This window comes from Camelus ferus, chromosome 14, assembly GCF_009834535.1.
Source record: "Camelus ferus isolate YT-003-E chromosome 14, BCGSAC_Cfer_1.0, whole genome shotgun sequence".
In the NCBI taxonomy this organism is placed as follows: Eukaryota; Metazoa; Chordata; class Mammalia; order Artiodactyla; family Camelidae; genus Camelus; species Camelus ferus.
In genome coordinates, this window is record NC_045709.1 from 8,409,376 (window position 1) to 8,432,931 (window position 23,556).

Below are 23,556 nucleotides of genomic sequence, written 5' to 3' on the forward strand. Positions count from 1 at the left end.
ATCCCTCTTGATTTAACACCTTGAACACATTGGCTTCATGTTATCAATATCATGATGGTATTTTCAGAAAACAAAGGTAACAGATATTGACTTTGAACACAACATGTCAGGGCTTTGAGAAAGTGTCTTGTTAAGAGAAAAGGCCAATCTCTTGAAGTTGATGAGTTTGACATATCATGGCTTGGAACTCCCAGCACATCAACAAGCAACTTCTCACTCACTCCAGGACCTGCAATAACTCCCATTCTCTGAGGCTGAATGAAGACGGTCAGAGAAATTGCTCCATCCGCAGCGCTCCCTGGAAATCAGTGCATGTGCATCTATAATATTCAGATTTAGAGTAGTACTTTGTTTATAAAAATTTATAAAGCACCCACACATAATTAGCATTTTATATTGAATAATTTCCCTTATGTAAACAAAGAGTGTACCTGCAACCTAGAATTCTAGCCCACATTTTACTTACATGAAAGGACTCAAGTCTTCTTTAAGTTAAACAATTTTAAACTGAAAAAGCAAGGATCTCCTCTCTAGCGTCATGAAAAACACAGTATGTTCACACGAGAATCATGGAAACCCACCCGGCATGGGCAGCCCCTTTATAACAATCCTGCAAATGATCATCTAGCTTCTCACTTGATACTTTGAAATGATGGGGAGCTACTCACTAATTTACAGGTACCCTTACTACCGTTTGCCATATTTATATTTATACCCCTTGGTACTTACTATGCTTCTGATGCAAAAAGAACCATTTCAGATGCTAACCCTCTGATTTAAAAGAAGGGTTTGTTGGGGGGTGGTAAGCATAGGGGTGGTGGGTATATATCTTAAGCCGGAATGCTAGCACAGAAATGGTATGTTGCTTTTCTTTCCCTTTTATTTTATCCAGCCTTCTGCACAGTGTGTCACTTAATTCACACAACAAATGTAAGTTTATGTGACTTTCTCTCTTCATGGCTTTTTTTTTTCCTCCAGGATAGGAAATTACTGTGCACAGCATTTCTTATCCTACCTTTTTCTTGTAGAAAATGCCCAATTTGAAAGACATTTTTAGTTTACTTCTGTGAAAAGCCCTCTGGCGTCCTTTCTGCTTGCCAAAAAATATAAATAAATAACTATTTCCTGACCAGCATCAGCAATCAGGTCCTTTACAATTGATTCCATTTAAAGTCAATGCTAGACTAAAATACAACTACTTCAATAAGTGTAGAAAAATGGAAATAATGTGCAAGATTGCAAGTGAAATCTCACATCTTAGGGTAAAGCAGTTCATTTTCTGGTGTTTTTAAAGCAGTAGCCACTGGCGCAGTGTGGTCTCTAAAGAAAGTTCGCACCACCTGGGAAGCCACTGGCCACATCCCATGACCAGAAAGTTCCTCCTTATCTTGTGCTGGGTTCAGTTCCCAACATGGCGTTTCAAGAAAGATGCTAACAAATTAGAGGAAGGTGTTCCAGATGTTAAGGAGCCTGGAAAAAATATCTTGTTGAGAATATCACCAAATTTTAGCTGGGTATAAAAAAGAGAGGGTGGACATGATGATCACTGTCATATCTTTGAAAGGGTATTTTGTCACAAAAAGTAGTCTTAAAAGAAAAAAATGGAGAGCAGTTCCCAGGAATATGTCCTAGGATCAATTCCCAGTACCTCCATTAATAAAATAAAATAAAATAAATAAAATAAAATAAATAAAATAAAATAAAATAAAATCATATAAAAAATAATTTTAAAAAATAAAAGAGAGGGACAACTCAATCACTGGCCCACCCAGAGGATTTGCTTCAAGGAAAGATGCAATTAGAGAGACTCATTTTTGTAATCAACTTGTGGACAATGTGGCTGATACAATCTTGCAAAAGATTTATAGTGAGAAGTGTGTTCCTTGGACGTGGTCTCCAATTCTTAAAAAAATTCAAAACATTCTCATTCCTCTTTTCCATCTCTCTTTGAATATGTCTCAGCTACAGTTGTTAAAGCTGTAGGCAGCAGGACAAGGACTACTCTTCAGAGGGAAGTAATTAACAAAACACAAGCATGCGGCGTGAAAGTTAGACTGAGGGCCGTTCCGAGATGGTCAGAAATTATGTACTTTTCGATAACGCTGTTATGGACTGCAAGTTTGTGTCCTCCTGGAGTTCATATGTTGAAATCTGAATACCCCAACCTGATGGTATTTGGAGGTGGGGCCCTTGGGAGGTGATTAGGTTATGATAGTGGAGCCCACACGAACAGGATTAATACTCATAAAATAAAAAAAGACCGCAGAGTGTTTGCCCCTCTGCCATGGGAGGACACACAGAAAGAACCAGGAACAAGAAAGAGGGTAAGAGAAAGTGGCTCTCCCTCTCAGAGAAGGGAACAATCTGTCTTAAAAATTCCCTTTGGTGACTCATAGGTGCCACAGTAAAAAATAAGGGAGAGACCTTTATCTGATAATGAACTGTCGCCGGTTTGACTCATGGAAAATAAACCTCTGGTGCTGTGTCTCAGGGTGACTGAGATTTTCATGGGAGAAAAAACAGCAAATTATTGGGTACTTAATTATAGCACTGTCTTGTCTGGAAATGGAACAAGTAATATATTGAGTTGCGTTGACGAAAAGTAACAGCTTATAGGAACATTAAAGCCAATTTTAAGCACAAATCATATTCCTTGCTAGTTATTTACTGCCCCAATTTTTGTTCTTTGCTGATTAAAGATACAGCAGCAGTGAGCTACTCAAGTTAGTTTTAGCCAGACACAGAAGAGACTTCTTACCCTTACAAATTGAGGCACGTGATGTGCGTTTGATTTTGCCACCTGTAAGGAGTTCGTGTCTCATTCCCTCTCACGAGGTCTGGTGTCCTTCCTACTTCTATGCAGTGTTAACAGCTTTTCTGGAATGTGATTATAAAGGCATCTCCCCATTGTACATTTGGTATCTGTGTCCTTAACTAATACTCAGGCCAGCTTTGCAGTTTAGCAGGTAGCCTGTTTTCCTCAGGGCAAGTCTTTCTCACTGCCTCCTCACTTGCAGCATAAAATGTACTCCCCATAAATTGCAGTTTGGTGGCTTAAGGGGTAGGTTTATCTCTGCATCCCAAGACTGCAGATTCAGAGGTACTCTGAGTCAGAACCCTGCTCCTGCCGATGACAGGGCTCGAGCTCTGAGGTCATCTGCCTTTTCAGGCTGGGAGATTAAAGCCTGTGCATCAGTAGAAGGGAAGAGAAAAAGAAAACTAAAGAGCAGAGAGGGCAGGCGGGCAACCGGAAGGGCTGAGGACAAGAGGAAGAAGCCAAGCCGCAGTGGGCTGGTGAGGAAACGGGGAGTCCCGCCAGGTACTGCCCGCGCAAGCTCGTGTTCACCTTTCTGAATTGAGTTCAGGATTCTTCCAGCGACCACCACCAAATGACAGAATATTCTACAGCCTGACATCACTTCCACTCTAAAACCAGCAAGATACGAGGGTGGTGTGTGGAAATAGAGTGAGAGAAAAGACGGAATTTTTCTCACGTGGAATACATGGGAAGTCAGAAAGCGCGCGTCACAGTAGCACTGAGACACCTCGGTTAAGCAGCTTCACCTTCTTTGCATCTCAGTGTCCTCATCTGTTAAATGGGGGTAACACCTGCCACCCGAGATTGTTGTGGGCACCAAATGACTGCGCACGTGAAAGCATTCCTGAGGCAAGGTAAGTTTTTATTTCAACCGCAGGCGGAGGGGTGGTTAATATGCCTGTACTTCAGAGATTCTGAGAACTAAAGAACAGATGCACTTGACAAGCAGAATCCAGGTACCACTGATTTACATGGTTAATTCCATCCACGTACTTATGTATCTACACACACTTCTACACATCAGATAACATAACGGGAGCCTTAAAAGGAACACAAAGTATTTCTTGGATATCTGAAAGGCTGCCATGTGACAGAGGGCTGGTACACCTAGAGTGGTTCAAAGATGGAAACTGCTGGAAAAACTTCAGGGAAACAGATTTAGGATCATTATAATAAAGATCTTTTGAAGATTTCCAGCTGTTTGAAAATGGGATGGCTCCCAGTAAAGGAATGAGTTCCCTGCTATTGAAAATGTTCAGGTTGAAAGGAACACAAGTGGGCAGGAACTCGGATCTGCTTTGTTCACGGATGTAACGTTGTGTCCAGAACAGTGTCTGGCACCCAGACATGCTACATATATAAATGAGCACACCCTATGGCGACCTGGAATCTAGACCTGCAATCTTATGATAGATGTTCAACAATCATTCTCAGTTCTGCTGAGTCTGTGTCAGTTCAGCAGCTCAGCTGGAAGTTTCAGAGGCCATAGTCCTGTGAAGGTTTTCTTCGAGTTTAATTCACAAACAGACAAGGATGATTCTGTATCCTCAGACAAATGACAACCAGAAAGCCCTACCTCACTCTTACACTAGCAGTGTGGGGTGAACAGCAGGTAAAGGAGCCAAACCGACGCAAATCCACCAACAGAGCCAAGTGGGAGCTGAAGAGAGGATGCGGTGCGACTGTAATACAATGACAGGTGGGTCTGCAGTAAGGAACATTTTCATCTCATACTCAGCACAGTGCCTGGTACAAAGCAGGTGCTCAAAAACCATTTGCTGAATTCAGTTGAAATTTATATCTGACAATCATCAAACTATGTCATCTCTTTTCTCATTAAGTTCACAATTCAGTTCTGTTTATTCATTTGCTTATTTTGATTTAGTTGCTTAATGTCCATCTCCCCAGCTACACTGCAAACAGCACGAGGGATCATGTCTCTTACTCATCGCTGGACACCAGTGCACCCCTGGTACCTTATAGTCCACACAGGAGATGCTCAATTACTATTCGTTGAATGAAGACTGGAAGTGGATCCCTGAAATAATTGTGCAGATGAAAAAATTCCAGAATCGTAGAATCTTTCAGTTAGAAGAGACCTCAGCCATCTTTTCTTTTCTTATTATCAAGTCTTCCCATTTAGATCGAACAAGTTAAGAATTAGAGCAATTTAATCTACATAAAGTAACAATAGATGCAATAGTAACATCAAGGATATTTCTTCTAAACTGATGTTCAGAAGTGCTCGTAAGAGTCCCAGCAAAGACTCAGCTTCAAGTTCTTTGAGGGAAACGTTTGCTAGTCTACACTTCCATCTTCCAGCAGATTTTACAGTCAATCCAGAGATTGACTAAATTAGCCCTTTTCTCCAGGCAATATAATTGGGTTTCTCTTCTCATTGTCAGTTCTGCTGGAAGACAGGCTGGGCAGAGAAAAGAAATCAAGTCAAATTATGGGCATGAATTTGGCAGTTGTAATAAAAGCCAGGCCTGGTAGGAGGAGCTGATATTTGGTGGCTCAAATGTTATCTCCCTAGAACTTTCCCATTCAGACTCTTCTCCGTCCCTCCACTCAAAGCTGTTCTATTTTTACCCCCAGAAGGCTTGAATGTTTGTTGAGGCAGTGCTGCTCCAAGTATGGTCCCTGAATTATTTACCAGTCTGCGACAAGATAAGAACTTACACCAGAATGTAAATGAAAGCACTGAAGCTTACTTCGTTGGAAAAAATCTTGCTACCAAGACAAAAACATATATCAGATGAACTAAATAGTGTGCTTGGTGATGTAATTGATTTATATCTTGGCAGCAGATCCTTATCCTGGCTGCAAATCAGTAACAAATAGCTTCAGAGACTGGCACTTTGAGTAGCATTGTACTAACACATAAAGTGATATCTCCTCCTGGGTCTAAAGGACAATAAGAAGCTTCAGACCAAAGAAACAATTCCTTAGGCATGGGCGATGCATACGAGGTAATGCAGACCTATCACCAAGTCTGGTATGTAGTAGGTGCATAATCAATATCAACTCACTTCCTCCTACCCCCTGCCCCAATCCAATGTTCTGCAAAGGACCACCTGCATTAGAATCACCTAAGGAGTTTATTAAACATGCACATTGCCAGAGCAACTGAATTAGAATCTCTGGGTATGAGATCTAGAAAGCTGCGTACTTAATAGGCATCTGAAAGATTTTTTTGTGTGTAAGCCAAAATCTGGAACCGCTGGGCTAGGTCAGCCGAGACTGCAGAAGAGATCTTGGCACCCAGTTTTACAGCTGCAAAGATAACAAAAATAAAAGCCAAAAATGGGCATCATATAGGAAGATTTTCTTCCTGCCACACTTCAGAAAGTATGTGAATACAGAGTAGCTGATGCATCAGCTGATGCAAATACTGCTTAACTTATAAACAGGCCTTGCACTGCAGTGTGGCTACCATTTCTTGTTTAAGCAAAGTAAATAGATGATGGTTTCCTAGCCCACATTTAACTGCCATGAACCTTGTAGGATCTTTGATACTGGATAGCACATTTCTTGGTAAGATACTGGATATTTGATTACACTGAATTGAGAAACAATGGATTCTTTGGTTTTGATTTTGTTTTGTTTTGGTTTTAATGGTACTTTCTCACCTCAGAAACAGCCTGGAATTCAATCAGACTTTTTCTGAGGAAATTTCAAAACAATGCACTATTTTCAAATGGCACTCTACTCGCAAGTCCCCTAAATGACTGGCTTGCCAGATCCTGCTCAGGTAAGCAGGCTGAGTGCACTACTAGAAGCTCACTCGTTTGACGTTGCCATGACAACGAAAACGGGATGGAGAGTTTTACAGTCTCCTCACAATATTGCCTTATCAGCAATGACACCGCTATAAGACGGGCACCAGGCCAAGTGCTGTTCCACAAAAGGTAACCTTTGCCTACATTGTGGCATTATGGCTCAGCCAAGCAACTGGTCTCAGTCCACAGTCAAGTTCACAAGAGCAGGCATCCAGAGCAGAATCTAAACTATAGGGGCGAACACCATGGACCCATAACAAGCCCCCAATGTCAGGAATTTTGGGTTCGCCTAAGATGTCAGATACGGCTCCTTCTCTGTCCTCTCGATGACCTCCTTCAACAGTAAGAAAAGGGTTAGATAAAAAGACTGAGATCTATGCCCTCTCCCTTCACAAGAGTCTTGGTACACCAGACACAAAGTAAGTCATCACTCAAACCAGTATTTCCTTGTCTTCTTTATTGGCCCACACAGTCTTATACATCTGGGGTCAAATATGATACTTATTTTTTCCTCCAGTAGAATATGAATCATCAGAAAGAGGAAAGTTCAATTTTTCACAAGTAAACAGTGATAGCTTTGATAGCTAAATGACTGACGGAGAGACTCCTTCACCTATGACAGCCTGTGCCATGGTTTTAACACTTTCCTACCTCCCACCCCAAGTAAAAGTTCAATGAAGAGCGTGTCTGTAGCAGGGGAGGGTATAGCTCAGTGGTGGTAGAGTGAGTGCTTAGCATGCTCAAGGTCCTGGGTTCAATCCCTAGATTTTTGTTTTAAAAAAAACAAAAAAAATAATTACCTCTCTTTCCTCTCCAAAAAAAATAAAGAGCAAGGATGTAATAGTGGGCTTTAAAAAGGAAAAAATAGAAAAAAAAAAAAAAGAAAAATTAAAAAAAATTTTAAAGGTGTGTCTGTAAATGCCAGTTTCATATACACCCAAGAACACATAGGAAGTTGGTATATAATGAAGACGGCATTCCAAAATTGGTAGGAAACAGATAAAATAGTAAATAAATTATGTTTGTGAAATTGGCCAGCCATTTATGGGGGAGAGATATCTGCATTCATAACTCAAGTTCAGATCTTATACCAAAATAAATTAAGCCTTTCAAAATGTCATGAAAACCAGAAACCACAAAGAGTATATGTTTGATTATATTAAAAATTACATTTGCAGCAACATGGATGCTCCTGGAGAATGTCATTCTAAGTGAAGTAAGCCAGAAAGAGAAAGAAAAATACCATATGAGATCACTCATATGTGGAATCTAAAAAACAAAAACAAAAACAAACAAAAACAAAAACAAAACCAAAAACAGAAATACAAAACAGAAATAGACTCATAGACATAGAATACAAACTTGTGGTTGCCAAGGGGGTGAAGGGTGGGAAGGGATAGACAGGATTTCAAAACTGTAGAATAGATAAACAAGATTATACTGTATAGCACAAGGAAATATACACAAAATCTTATGGTAGCTCACAGAGGAAAAAATGTGACAATGAATATATATATGTTCATGTATAACTGAAAAATTGTGCTCTACACTGGAATTTGACACAACACTTGTAAAATGATTATAAATCAATTTAAAAAATTACATATGAGAAAGATAAATACTATATGATTCCACTGACATGAGGTATCTGAAGTAGTCAAACTCGCAGAAACAGAGTAGAATGGTGGTCTTTCAGGGGCTGGCAGAAGGTGAAATTGAGGAGTTGCTGTTCAGTGGGTATAGTTTCAGTTACACAAGATGAACAAGTTCTAGAGATGTGCCATATGACACTGTGCCCCCAGTTAACAATGCTGCGTGAGCGCTTACAATTTTATTGAGAGGGTAGATCTCATGTTAAATTATCACCACAAAAAAAATTACAGATGATAAAACATATGTAGTATATAACAAGTGGCTAATCTCATAAATGCAAAAAGCTCTTAAATTTCAATAAGAATGAGCAATCATTGGAAAAATAGAGCATGAGATGGAAATCACACATAAGCTCCTCCACAAAGGACTAGTAAATAGATGAAAGCCTACTCAACATTAAATAGGAAGGACATGGTTTTTGCCCATTGGAATTAGTTTTGTTCTGTTGTCAAATGTTTGGAAAAACCATTATGAACTGTGAATAGGGAAGTAACCCCTACAGATTTTCTGCAAAGCAGTTCAGCAGCTGCCATGAAAATATTACATAGCTTTCACACAGGTATTCCTCTTGTAAGTTTTTATCTGAAGGAGATATTAACCATGTGAAGAACATATGCACCAGAGCATTCACCTCCATTATTTATGATGTCAAAATGTAGAAACTGAAAGCTGATAATGCAAGACGAGGTTATGTAAAACAATGGTCCATGCATTCTCTTGTGTATGCAGACATTAAAAATGATGCGGACCTACACTGGAAGCCATGGAAAGATGCCTGAGTGTTTACTGAAGAAAAGCAAATTGTAGAACATTATATATAATTTGATACCATTTGTGCACATACACCCATATGTACAGAAGACCAGAAGATTGTTTACTAAACTGTTAACAGTAGTTATCTCTGGGTTCTGATATTGCAGTTGATTTTTATTTGTACTCTCTGTATCATTGGGGGTTTTTATTTGTTTTTACAATGAGTGTGTATCATTTTGACTAACACAAAAGTCTCTTTTTAAAAAGATAACACTAGTTTCATCAAAAATAGAATGAAAAATGCTTTCTGCTTTTGGAACTCATCAGAGGAATAATCATGAACTATTCGAGGTTTGTCTCCAGTTTCCTTCTTGTGAAACGTCCATCCCATCACCCTGGAACATGTCACCTAAATCTGCAAAACTGCACAGTGGTAATCAGACAACTCCTACCAAAGACATTGACAATGTTAGTATCAGTTAGTGTCATACAAACCAGACACGAAACTCAGGCCACCCCTGGCCCTTTCACTGCATCCCCCAACTTGCTAAATTGATCGATTTCTGTATTAGAGTTGACTGGACTTTAGAGTACACAGCAGCCGTGTGGCTTTTTTGATTAATGGCAATTGCTTCACAGATTTACAAAGCTGTGGGTACCATACTATTGACTAGAAACTGTTCATTATCGAGCTTCTCAATTCTGGATGTTTGTTTATATCCTCTTTCCAATTCATGTGTTTACATCCTCACAGATTGGACGTGATGGAGTTTTTCTTGACCTTACTCAAAACGTGATCTGCGTGGACTGATACTGATCCACAGGCAGTTCACAAATCTGCAAGATTGAATTAGATATTTAAGAGTAAGCGTTTAGACATTCTTACAGCAATTTGAAAGAGCAATTTTATGCTGTTGAATCAAAAAGAAAGAAATTGGGGCTTATATTTTGTATGCTATTTAAATTTCATTTTTTGTAGTAGTAGTTTTTATTGTGTGTTATAAAAGAAACAATCCATGACAGACTAGAAATTTCTAAATTTCTAATTAAAAAAAAATGGCCCTTTACCTCAGTTTCAGAGGAGTTGGTTTACATAACTAATTACCAGCAGTATAAATATAACATTTTAACTTTCCTATTGCTGCCATAACAAATTACCGCCAATTTTAGACAAACCAAAGTTCCTAGGGTGAAACTTCATGCCCAGTGTGATGTATTAGGAAGTGGGGCCTTTGGGAGGTGCTTGGATCATGAGTGGGGAACCCCTATGAATGGGACTAATGCTCTTATAAAAGGGACCCCACAGAGGTCCACAGACCCTTCTACCACGTGAGAACGCGGTGAGAAAGCATGTCTATGATCCAAGAAGCAGGCTCTTACCAGACACTGAATATACCAGTGCCTTGATCATGAGCATCTCCCTGTTTTAAGATCCACAGCCTTAATTGCATCTGCAAAGTCCTTTGCCAGGTAATGTAACATTCGCAGAGGTTCCAGGGATTAGGATGTGGGCGTCTGTGAAGGGGCCATTACCCTGCCCACCACAGACCGGGTGAGGTGACGTCCAGGCGTCCTCATGTATTTGTAGGAAACCCAAAGAATAAGCGAAAGGAATGAAGGCTGTAATGACAAAATGACACACAGTGGAGGTGATGTGCCTGCTATAGGAAGCTGACAAGGGGGGACCTGTTCAGCCTCACTTCTCCTGGATGGAGATGCTTACTGGGTAGAGTTGGCTGCGGACTGCATCACCTGTGAGATTAGCAAGTGGAGGAAGGCATTCCCGCCCCACCACCATCACCACCACGATGGAAAGAAACGAAAAAGAGAAAGAAGCTGGTTAGGTGTGAAGAAACAAAAGTTGTCCGCGATCTTACCTCCTCGTGAGGCAGGAATAACATGAATAACAAAGGCCCCTCAATTTTTCCAGAGCAGAAAAAGGTGCTGACAGAGCTGGCTGTTTGAAGAGGAGAACAAAGATGGCCAAAGCCTGGATCCCGAGAGTATGCGGACAGAAGGTCAGGTCCTCAGGGACACTCGGCGGTGTCTCACCCAGTTTTCTCCTCTCCAGGCTGTAACTTACACGCCAGCTTTTACATCATTATTATTTTATCCCTTCACGTTTACCGCTGCATTTTAAATCAAACTTTAAAAATTGATTTACCAACCTTTTATCTTTCCTCATTTTACATTGCAAGCCTCTAAATCTTATTTCAGGCTATTGCCACACGATAAATTACATAAGCCCCCAAAATTGATTTTTCCACAGGACTTTCCCTACCCTTCACATTACGATGTGACCAAAGAGCATGATTCTCATTACAGCCCCAGACACCTGACCCATGACCTGCTAACATTTACCTACGCCCGTGACTTTTCAATTTCTTTAAATAGAATTCTTTGCCAGACAGAAACAACTCACCAAAATATGAACAGCTTCAGTGTCCTGCTGGGTTGTGACTGTTAGTTTCTTTTCCCTTTTTCTTTTTTTCTTTCTTTCTTTTTTTTTTGCTTGTTTTCTCCCTTAACATGTGTAGGTTTTTAAAATCCCTTCTGCTACAAAGTACTGGTATCTTATCAGGCTTACTGTCCTAGGTTCTGCTGCTCCAAAGTTGATATAATAGTCAAAGTTGGTTATATTCTACGTAGAAACTGGAAAGTTTACATGGATCTACTCAACAATCACTTAGAGAATTCAAATGCTGAAGTAAGGTTTTTTCCACATGAAGCAGGTGGGGCTGTAAGGAAGGAAGTGCCAAGCCTGTATAAAGGGTATTCCTGAGAATACAGGCATGCTGAGTTTTACTGAACTTGACTTTATTGTGTGCTTCACACATACTGTGATTTTTACAAACTGAAGGTTTGTGGCAACCCTGCCTATCCGTGTCATTTTTCCAACAGCATTGGCTCATTTAGTGTCTCTGTGTCACATTTTGGAATTCTCCCAATATTTCAAAATATTTCAATTTTATTTGTTACTGTGATCTATAATCAGTGATCTTTGATGTTACTACTATGACTTGCTGAAGGCTCAGATGATGGTTAGCATTTTTTAGCAATAATTTTTTTAATTAAGGTATGTATTTTTTAGATGTAATTCCATTGCACACCTAATAGACTACAGTATAGTGTAAGTGCAAACTTTATAAGCACTGGGAAACCAAAAAATTTGTGTGACTAGTTTTATTGGATATTTTCTGTATCATGGTGTTCTATAGCTGAGCTCACAGTATCTCCGAGGTGTGCCTGCCTGTATGTGTGCCTGGGGGATGAGGTAGGAGGGTGTGTAAGTAGCTACCAGGTGGTTGTTGCAAATTTCCCTTCTTCACAAAGCTGACTTCCTCCCCCACTGTTACATTACAATCCTTCTTACCAAGATTAGTTATATCCTGTTTTAACTCCACTGGATATTTTTTGTCCTCGTGTTACCTGACTTCTCAGCTCTAATACTTTCAATCACTCCATCCCAGAAACATTCTTCCCTTATCTTGTAGTTTTCGGGGTCCACCACTTAAGCAGGGTTGGAGAACGAGCAGCCAAGACAGCTCCCTCTAGTGGTCTAAGCATCAGAAGGCTTCCTAACCCCAAGATTCATTACTACCTCAGTCCTAGCAGTTACTAATCTCTGAGTTAACTCAGCATCCACTGTTTTGACCTTTCAGTACCCAACAGGAGGTGTGATGGTTTTAAAATATGTCAAAAAACTTCCTGACCCTTCCTTCAAGAGTGGAGCTGGAGTCCCCTCTTCTTGTGACCTGGACCTAGTGATTCATTTCTAAGAGTGTGGCAGAAGTGACAATGAGATGAGAACACAAAAGGCATCTTGGCTTCCTTCTTGTTCCCTTGGGTCACTTGCTCTGGAGGCAGCCAGCTGCCCTCTCACAAGGACACTCAAGCAGCCCCATGGATAGGACAACATGGGGAGAAACCGAGGCCAACAGCTGTGTGTGTGAGCTACCATGCAAGTAGGTCCTCTAGCAGGAATCAAACCTGCAAATGACTGCATCACCAGCACCACCACCCAGCTAAGCTGCTTCCAAATTTCTGACCCATAGAAACTATGAGATAAATGTTTTGTTGTTTGAAAAGCGCTAAGTTTTGGGATAATCTATTATGCAAGGCTAGATAACTAACACACCAGCATTACCAAAATCCTGTACTACATCTTCTCTGAAATACCATGCCTTGTCTTTAATTCCTGGCTGAACCCAACCAATACAAATGCCAGTCTCTTCTGAGCTACTCATTGGCTGGCATTCTTTGGAATGATTGTTTTAAATGAAAAGCTAACAGCTTGGACATTTTTCTTTTTACTTTTTCTTTATTGAAGTATAGTCAATTTACAATGTTGTGTCAATTTCTAGTGTACAGCACAGTGCTTTTCAGTCATACATGAGTAAACATATATTCGTTTTCATATTCTTTTTCACCGTACTACATAGCTACTAGAAGATATCGAACATAGTTCCCTGTGCCATACAGTATAAACTTGTTTATCAAGGCTTGGACTTTTAATTACAACTTTACCACAATTTTAAATGACTTAATGGCTCGGATTAAGTCTTTTAATGTATAGGCAGGGAAGACAGATCGATAGACAATGATATATGTAAGGTTGACTGGAATAGATATATTTCATGTGTTCTCTCTGTAATTTCTCTCCCTCTCTCTCTGCCTCTGCCTCCCTCTGCCCACTAAATAATTCTAGTGAGGATGAGAAAGGAGCTAAGGAAACTGAGGTACACTGAAATTTGGAAACTTGTCTACTTTAAGAAATAGGTAGAAGTTCTCCAATTCGCCAGCAGCATGTTTACATACATAGTCCACTGCTTGGCTGGTACTTCCTTCCATGGTACTTACGCTGTCACTACCACCCGTCTTAACATTGTTAATAGTTAAATATCAACTGTTTTATGCAATGAAGAAAAGATGGATGTCTACATACATAAATACACACACACTGGGACACAAAGGACAATGTGGAGTTTTTCTGGAGACGGTACTGATGGCACACACAAAAACAGTAGAATGCAAGTGAAATATCTGTAGATAGCTTTACAATATGTCATACAATGCCCCAGCACATAAGCTACACATCAGTTCCTTAGAGGTGTTTAGTGCAATGATGAACACATCAATTTCTACTGTTTACTTAAAGAAGAAAAAAAAACATTAATCAAAATCACATTGGGAGATTTTTATTAATTTAAATTGACATTATTTGATACAAACCTACAGGTTCTTCTCAAGACCACAGGATCATGAAGACTTGCAGTTATCGGGATTTTGTAATGATTAAAACAATGTTCAAATAACTCACAAGTTACTTCACTGAAATACTTAAAGGAATACTCTGGGGAGTGTTTGAAAGATCTGTTTATAAATAGTGATTGATATATTTACTTAGGTATTTGATGCTGAGGATAAACACTTCTGATACAAAACATTGTTTTAATACATTGCTCTACTAATGAAACTAGTTATTAGATATAATACATTTCTAACACTAAAGAATATAGCTTTATCTTCATATTTATTTTATTCATAAGACTCATCAATGAAGAATGTTGTATCTGACAATAATAAACTGCCATATTGCAAGTGACATTCTGCAGAAGTGAAGAAAAAAAGGCTGCAACAAAAGAAACCAGATAACTGCATTACACATTCTTTATACACACAGCCCATTCTGAACAGTAGAGTTAAAGGCAGGCCAAATGCTTTTAAAAGTTTTTGTACCTAGATGGCAATTACAATTTCCACACACTAAAGATAAAAGAAACAATAATAGTACATAACACAGTATTTTTAACGATTATAGCACATTTAACATCTTCCGCCACTGGGTTCTCTGATCAGATTGGCAACTGAAATTTCACATCCACCTGAGCTTGCTTGGCTAAGGTCACTATTTCAGAGAGCTTTACAACCTGAAAGAAAACAAACAAACAAACAATGTTTGTCTCTATTTTCACAAAAACATAAAGTCAGAACTATTGATCAATGTGAAATTAACACGTTTAATCTTTTTCATTTAAAACTTCTGGGCCATTCTGACACTGTTATAAATCACTTCACAGCCTTATAAGCGTGTGCCACTCTCAAAGGATAGTCAAATCTGACACTCTCCTCACTCACATGCCATAACCCACACTTGTTTATATATATAAAATGTATATGTATATGTATAAAATCAGAAGGTATTAACTAGATACATATCTGATATGTACATATACCTTTTTTTTATTGCCTAAATTTTATCTATCTTAAAGACAGAAACTGTCTTAGCTGGGTGCTACACAATGCAAAGCATGTCTAAATAAAAGTTCATTTTTGAAAAATGTATATAATCTTAACTTACAATACCTGGGATAGGGGTTTGGGTCAAGGAGTTAGTATTTTACTTTCCGTCAGAAAGTTAACAATTATCAACCTGAATTTTCTCTATCATCTGTCAGAGAATATCCAGCTGGTACCATACAAAATATACAAATTAAACATCTAAAATCAAACAACAAATTCAGCTTCTCTCCTCCCCAGTAGAGTAATTAAGAGAAGGTTTTCATGTTAGGCACCATGAGTTCAAATGCCAGTCTATTGCTTATGACATGTGATCCTAAATAAGTTAATTTATCTAGCTTCTGTTCCTTCAGCTATAAAAATGGAGATTGTATCACCAAACTCATATTGAATGAGATACTCGAAGAAAAAAAAGCACTGAATGCACAATAAATTATAAATGGTAGTAGTTGCTAGTATCATCATCATCACATTATTATTAAATATTGTCATGACTTCCATAACCTCCTACTCTGTAAAAAACACTGTAGACACAACTTAAATCAACTGTTCACTTTTATCTTTCATGGTTTATTTGATCAAGGCCCTATTGATTCTTCTCCTTTCTTTCCATATCCACAAAGTTTTTCTTAACTCAGGCTCTCATTGCAAACAAGTATATTTTCAGAGACAACTTATAATCTATCCATTATCCTAACCTCACCTCACATCTAATTACTGCACCAGTCAGACTCCTACTATCCCTTACTCTTCCCTTCCACACTTTATTCCACATCTTACAGTCAAAACAGGCTTTCTGAAACACTTTCTCACTACCATTCCCTTGCTCAAAATCTTAAACTCAGGTTTGAATATAAGTTCTCCTGTCTCTAGACTGTAGTTGAATTTTATTTAGTAGTTAAGTACTTTCCCAAAGTATATCCCAAAGAATGAAATAAGACCTTTATTATTCTTATGAAATGATATCACATTAACTCAGCAAATCTCAAAAGCCTATTTATTGACTAAACCATATAGCCCCAAAGAGTATTCTGTGAAATGTCTATAAATATAGGTGGGGAAGAATCAAAAGTTCTCATTTAGAAATATCTCTGTATCTACTAGGGGGTGTGTGCCAAGATATAGTGTTAAGTAAAAGAAATGAGATAAAATACATGTTACCATCAAATAATGTGGGAAAGTGGAGAGATATACATATACATACACACACACACACACACACACACACACACACATACATACATTATTTGCTTGTGTTTTTAAAAAAGTAAAAAGCTGAAACAAAAAACTGGTTACTTATGGGAAAGGAACAAACAGAAATAGGTATAAAGGCTAGACTATCTGAATATACCTTATTTATAGTTTGACTTTGGAACCATGTAAATATTTATAACAAAAATTTTTTTAAAAAAGAATTATTTTATAAAATAAAGAAATGAAACTAAATGTGTATCAAGGTGAGATAAAACAGAGAACTATTTCACATGAATTTTAAAATCCAGTAAATTGTGGGAAATACTTCAAAGGACAGAAAGAACTTCACATACAAATTTTGAACTGCTTTCAGTAATCATATTGTTGGTATTATTATTGCAAAACTGTCATGTCTGCACTGAGGGACAAAGCAAATGAATATTTACATTAGCATGGAATGGGAAAAAAAGAGAGACATGTCAGATAAGAAGAAAAAAAACTACTACCTGGATTTGCACTGGAAATATTATGTAGTCATGTATTTATCTCTTTAAAAACACGTATTTTCCTAGATTTACCACTTTAAAAACCTAGAAACAATGAACAACCCAACAGCTGTAAGTACCCTTGGAGCTAAAATTGTAGTGTCTAGATACGATTTGGCTGGTTCCAGATCTGCAGGAAGAAATGTAAATATGAGCATGAAACATCTCATCATGCCAGAAAGCCTATCAGAGGGCATGTGGGAAGGACTCAGAGGTCAACTTGAAGAGGTCACTGACCAAAGACAGAATAATCTAAGTATCAATAAAAATAACTAAAATCAAATATATTTAAATCCATGAGTTCAAAATAGCATGCACACATGCAACACACACACCGAAAAACAAAAACTAAGAAACAAAAAAGCCTGGGTTACTTTTGTAGGACATAATGGAACAAACTCATTATTTTGAAAACTGACCAATAAAAGCAAAGAATCAAGTGTCCTGTTTTTTCTATGCAAAATGTACTTCATAACAACAAAAGGTTGACACAAGATAAACTTTTAAAAAAAACTATTATAATATATATGTTTATAATATTATAATAAATAAAGACAGCATTAGAATATCACCACTTTGCATAAATAAAATATTGGGTCTAAGTTATGACTGTCAATGACTGCTAGTATTAGCATTAGCATCAGCAATGACTGCTTATGAAATTACACAAAGTCAACTATAAAATATTCTTGGTCCCCCAAATCAAATACATATCTGATCAAGCCTATACACTGAACTACCAGTTTACAGGAAATACAGGAGCAGAGAAATAAGTTAAATGACAGCCCAGGGATACAATCATTAAAATCCAGACTACAGGAAACATGACAAGACCATCAGCCTGGTTTTTTCAACAGAAAAAAACTTATGGGAGAAAAAAAAGCAAGGGAGAATCTATAGATTAAGAGAAATTTAGTGACATATTAACCAACTGCAATGCATGGACTTATTTTTGATTCTAGTTCTAATAAAGAACCTAGGCAAAAAAATGTTTAAGAGAATCTGGGAAATTTCAACACTGATTCTTTTTTATAAAACATAAACCTATTATCACTATCCCACCTAAAACAAATAACAGTAATTCCTCTATATCATTATCAATACCTTTATCATTTACTGATACTTGATGATATGCAGGAAATGATATAACATCTGGGATTTGCTTAAAAATAATCATGGGAAAAAGCAGGTAAGAACAAGATGAGACAAGACTGGGCATGAGCTGGTAACTGAGATGGGTGGTAGTGTACGGGGTTCAGTAGTCCTAGTATTTAGCTATAACATTAATTATTAGCAATATTAGTTGGTTCATTTTAGAATCTAAGTGCTTATAAATCTTTTACACACTTTGCAAATGTATCCTTAGATTAACACAGCCTGTTTACCATTTTAGCAGCTTCGTCCAAGTCATCACAAGCAAGAATTTTAAGTCCACTGTCTGCTATCAGCGCCTTAGCATCATCAACCCGTGTGCCTGGAAACGATTTATGCAAATATAAAGATGTTTTAAATATCTACACAAAATCATTTAAAACGTTTGTCCCATACAGTACAAGTATGAATTTCAGCCTCCTTCCATCATTCAGTGTAAATGCTTCTAAGCCAAAGAAAATACTATAAAAACCTGGAGTCACCTCCTCAAATACTTTGCCTTAGCACATTAATTGGAATTCAGACACGCCGGAATTAAAGACAACGCACAACAAATAAATACTACATCAACTTATACCAAGCAAAACTATAAACAATTTTGCCCCAATATTAGAAAAATTTTTAACTCACTTAAAAAATATTCCTATGATCTACTCTCATTTAAAAAATACAGCTTTTAAAAACTATATTTTAAATGAACTGAACTCCTTGGAATTATGATATTTTCAGCAATTAAAGCTCAGGGAACAACTGCAAGATATTTTTTTCCACACTCACCTTGTAACCGTACCACAATAGGTATTTTAATTTCCAAGTCCTTTACCGCCATGACTATACCCTGTGCAATAACATCGCACCGCATGATGCCTCCAAAAATGTTGACGAGAATAGACAGTACCTGTGAATAAAATGTTTTGGTAGATTAAAATATTAAAGGAATGAGTATCCATCCTTCCTTCCCAAGAAAACACTAGTATCTGTGCCTTAGGATAAAAAAATAACTCCATGGAAACATTTTCAGACCAAAGAGCTACACCCTCTGCAGCTCTCATCACTGAAGCCTGTGCAGTCCAAAGCTCACTTCCCCTCCCTGGGTAATTTCAACTCCTGGCTCATAGTCTCTCCTCTCCTGTGCCATATTAACAAGGCCTCCTGATTCCATCTTACTGTCCTATGAACACAGAGGCCCTCTCTGGACTCCATGCCTCTGCATATTTGCTCCCCCTTGACTAACTCATCCAATTCTCAACACAGCTTAAGGTTATCATCTGTTCAGTGAAGGCCACCCTGATTCTCCCAGTTACTGGCTCTGTCTTCTGTTCTTCCACAACATCACATTCAGTTCAACAGCCTTGTCAGACTATAAATGCCCTGAGGGAAGGAATCATGTATTCCCAATTCCAAGCACGGTGTCCAACGCAAGGGGACATAATATGCATACAGCCACTCCCATGTTATCCACACTGTCACCCTGGGCTCCTGGCCGGTTTCCAACTCCAGTGCCCTTAGTCAGTCCTCAACTTTGCAACTCTTCATATGCTTTTCGTCATTCTTGTACATAGGCCCTGAAAAGCCATGCTTAGAAATATAACTAGAACTCTAGTTCACCTTATTAAGTACTCAACAGTTACATAATCATATAATACTCTGCTTCTAGAGTTTGTCAAAAGAATCTATAGAAACAAAATTTATTTTAAAAAATTATAAAGCAAAAGAAATATAGCACATTTTGTATCTCATTTTAATGTTTAATGCACTTTATAAAAATGCATATGGCAAGTAAGTCTATAGACTCAAAGGGAAAGAGTAGTAAAATAAAACTTTTTAAACAATTCGAGAGTCTAACACCAAGAAAAAAATGTGCATTGTCAGCATCATCAATAATGAATACTTATTAATGACCTGTGTATGCACTGAGCATCATTGCCAGCCACTGGGAAAAGCAAAAACGAGTACAATATGATGCCTATCAACGACAAATTCTCAGTCTGAATTCAGTAAGACTAGTTACATGAAGGCCATTATCTTATTTTTCCATAAGCCTTACAAAACCACACAGTAGATATATTCCTTAAAAAATATCTGGTGAATGGCACTACGTCTGTTTCTTGGATCACTATGCATGTCTCTTGTATTTTGATAATCATTTATAAAATTCATAGTTACAACTTACGGCACATCTATGTATGACAGATCATACAAACATTAAAACGAGTATTTTAGAATAATACTTTATGCAAAACGTGCTCAAGATATGTTAGCAAAAAAAGACTCAAAATGTGTGTATTAAAAGATATATATATATATATATATGGGTGAATTATATGACATGTGAATTATAAGCTGTTTCTAAAAGGATACAAATGCAATGTGTGTGAGTGTGTGTGAATGTAAAATACACAAGCATTAACAAGTCTTAAAGAAAATAAATCAAACCAATAGTAACAGAAGTCATCCCTGGATAGAATTAAACATGGTTTTCATTATCTTTTTAGCTTTACAGACTTTCTAGATTTTTGGGATTTTGTGGTCAACTAACATCTCCAAAACTTTTTCTATAGGAATGAGTTCTCATGCCAAATCACTACCATTTATAATATTATCTAATACCATCCAATATTTCTTCACCTTGTTTTCTAAATCACAATGGGAAACTTTTATCTTTCTCTCTTGTTAACTTTTGTTGCACTGATTTTAGCAAATTTTTCCAAACTATTGAGGACTTTTACATTTTAATGCTCAACTAGTACAATGACCACATCTACTAATTAATCAAGTTACTGCTCATCATTCAAACTTTAAAACAAAGGCTCTGCCCTTACCTTCTTATCTGAGGTGATAAGCTTAAACGCTTCTGTTACTTGATGGACTGTGGCGCCACCCCCAACATCAAGAAAGTTGGCTGGAGTTCCTCCATGAAGTTTTATTATATCCATTGTGGCCATAGCCAGGCCAGCACCATTGACTGTCAGGAGGGGAAAATGATTTGTATAAGCAATCAACAAAAAGAAAGTTTAGCCAATCTAGCTCTAACATAAAAACATATGGTACCGAGACAGCCTATATTTCCATCTAGGCCAATGTAGTTGAGATCTGCCTTAGCTGCATCTTTGTCCCTTTCATCTTCCTGGGTCCAGTCCTGCAGGTCAAAGATTTTCTTCTGGCGATAAGCTGAATTAGAATCAAAATTGATCTTTGCATCCATACACAGCACTTTGAAGGAAAAAAAAAGAAAGTGATTTTAATTTCAAGATAGACACAATAAACTATACAATAATCAAATGTACTTAGGGGGAAAATGTTATTTTTGTTATAACAGAAAGTATTTCAATTTATGTTCATAATTAATTCAAACTTTTTCCTAAAAAAAAATGTGGGAATTAAAACTGCCCCATCAAAGTCACTGATTCCACATCTGTCTTAAGCAACAGATAAAGAAGAATGGGGAAAAAACTTCAGAAGCATTTAGTTTTCTTTGAAATTACCAATAATTAATTGTTCATGCTCCTAGCTAACTCCTGTGCTTGGGCCCTGGGGGCCAACTCAAGGGCATTGTTCCAGCAATTCTGTCTTTCCTGCATTTCAAATCCTACTGCACCCCTACTTTTCTACTGGCTAAATCAAATTCAGGCTTTTACCTCCAGCACTCTACCAGAATGGCCCTTATGAAGGTTAATTCTCTGATTTCATCTTTCAGTATTCTATCCCTCCCTTACTCCAATCTAACTACAACATTCTCCTTGCTGTCGCTGAACAGATAGAGGCTAAAAGAACTGAGCAGTTTCAGCTGCTGCCCAAAACAGGAGACAAAATTCTGAGCCAGCCATTTAACTATTAATAACAATAAAAACCAACATTCTTTCATAGGGAGATAACATAATTCAGTCTCTCAAAATGGCCAATAAGAAAAATTACTAGATCTGTGAAGAAAAAGGAAAAATGCAACCAAGAGCCAAGAGAAAAAAAGCAGTCAAGAGAAACCAAATCCAAGATGACTCAAATTTTAAATTATCAGAGGACTGTGAAACAGCTATTTTAAACATGTTTAATGATTTAAAGAAAATACTGTCATAATAAAGCACAAGGTAAGTAATCTCAGCAGAAAATAAAACTATGAAAGGGACTATTCTGAAAATCTAAAACTAAAAAGTACAATTATCTGAAATCACTGGTGAATGATAATATGTATGTTTCTTGGATCGTGGTGCTTCAGATCCCTTGTATTTTGATAATCATTTATAAATTTGTAGTCATAAATCGTGGCATAGCTACATATGACAGATTATACATACCTTAAAGTAAGTATTTTAGAAGAACAGTAAACACAAAAAGTGCTCAAGATATGTTAGCAAAAAAATCTGCATGTAACTTTACATGCAGCCCTCCACGTGTGCAGTTTCACACCCACAGGTTCAACCAACCACAGACTGCATAGTACTGCAGTACGTATTTATTGAAAAAAAATCTGTGTGCAAGTGGACCCTCACAGCTCAAACTCATGTTGTTCAAGGGTCAATTGTATATCTATTAAATTAAATTTTATGTGCCATTCAAAAAAAAAATGAGGAACACATAGCAAAGGCATTAATCCTTAGTAGGCCTCTAAGGTGTAGACTCAAGAAGATCAAGACATTTCACTCAGTTGAGGGTGACTCTCCAATATAAACATATTTGCAGTGAAATACCCAGAAGCATATTTCCCAGGCCTGAGCTCTGTTAAGTCAGCAGAACCAGCGACTGACAACTCTGCTAACAGCAAGGGTGTGAGTGAGATCAATAAACAGAGCCCATACTCAATTCAGTGTTCAAAAGAGGGAGAACTTTTAAGAGATGTACACATTGCCCCCCCCCCCGAAATTACAAATGCACCAGGCCAAAATTAATTTCTTGCTTGGAGATTTCTCCCAACTGATCTCCAGTCCATAGGTAAAATAATCAGGACAACTGACATCCTGGTGAGTCTAGTATCAGTCCACTCTCCTTCATGCAGCTCTCACTGAGTTTCTGCCACAACCCTCAATAAAGAAAAGTGCACAGTCCTGGGAACGTAACTGCCTGGGATCACTGTTCCTGGCAGTGGGAATCGCTTGGATTTTGAGGGTTTTTTTCCCCCCAAATTTGGTAACTGAGGGGTCAAAGCTATGATAAACTTACATATATTATTAACCTTTTGTATACCTTTAGAAGCAAGGCACCTAAGAAACCTGAAATTCATGTAACTTCTGAGATTATGAAGAAACTCTACCCACTTCTATGAGAGACAGTCCAAACTGCCATGGTTGAAAGAATTTAAACTTTATCTAGAATCCATAACCTCTCATTCAATCAAAATATTCAAGAAATTAGAAAGAACATGAAA

General features: G+C 37.7%; 1 protein-coding gene across 2 annotated transcripts in view; it reads right to left on the reverse strand.

The window, feature by feature from the left end:
- The window catches only part of SUCLA2 (succinate-CoA ligase ADP-forming subunit beta), a 56,208-nt gene that overhangs the window by 7,756 nt on the left and 24,896 nt on the right, over positions 1 to 23,556 (reverse strand). The window contains exons 7-11 of one of the 2 annotated variants that reach the window (XM_032496152.1): positions 21,249 to 21,410; positions 21,020 to 21,162; positions 18,975 to 19,095; positions 18,431 to 18,519; positions 14,183 to 14,936 (exon numbers count right to left, since the gene is read on the reverse strand). In XM_032496152.1, the coding sequence (XP_032352043.1) occupies positions 14,862 to 14,936; positions 18,431 to 18,519; positions 18,975 to 19,095; positions 21,020 to 21,162; positions 21,249 to 21,410 (590 nt within the window). In that variant the 3' untranslated portion in view covers positions 14,183 to 14,861. Of the gene's footprint in view, positions 1 to 5,047; positions 5,063 to 14,182; positions 14,937 to 18,430; positions 18,520 to 18,974; positions 19,096 to 20,978; positions 21,163 to 21,248; positions 21,411 to 23,556 lie in introns of those variants that run through there. The other variant, XM_032496153.1, reaches the window with a different exon arrangement.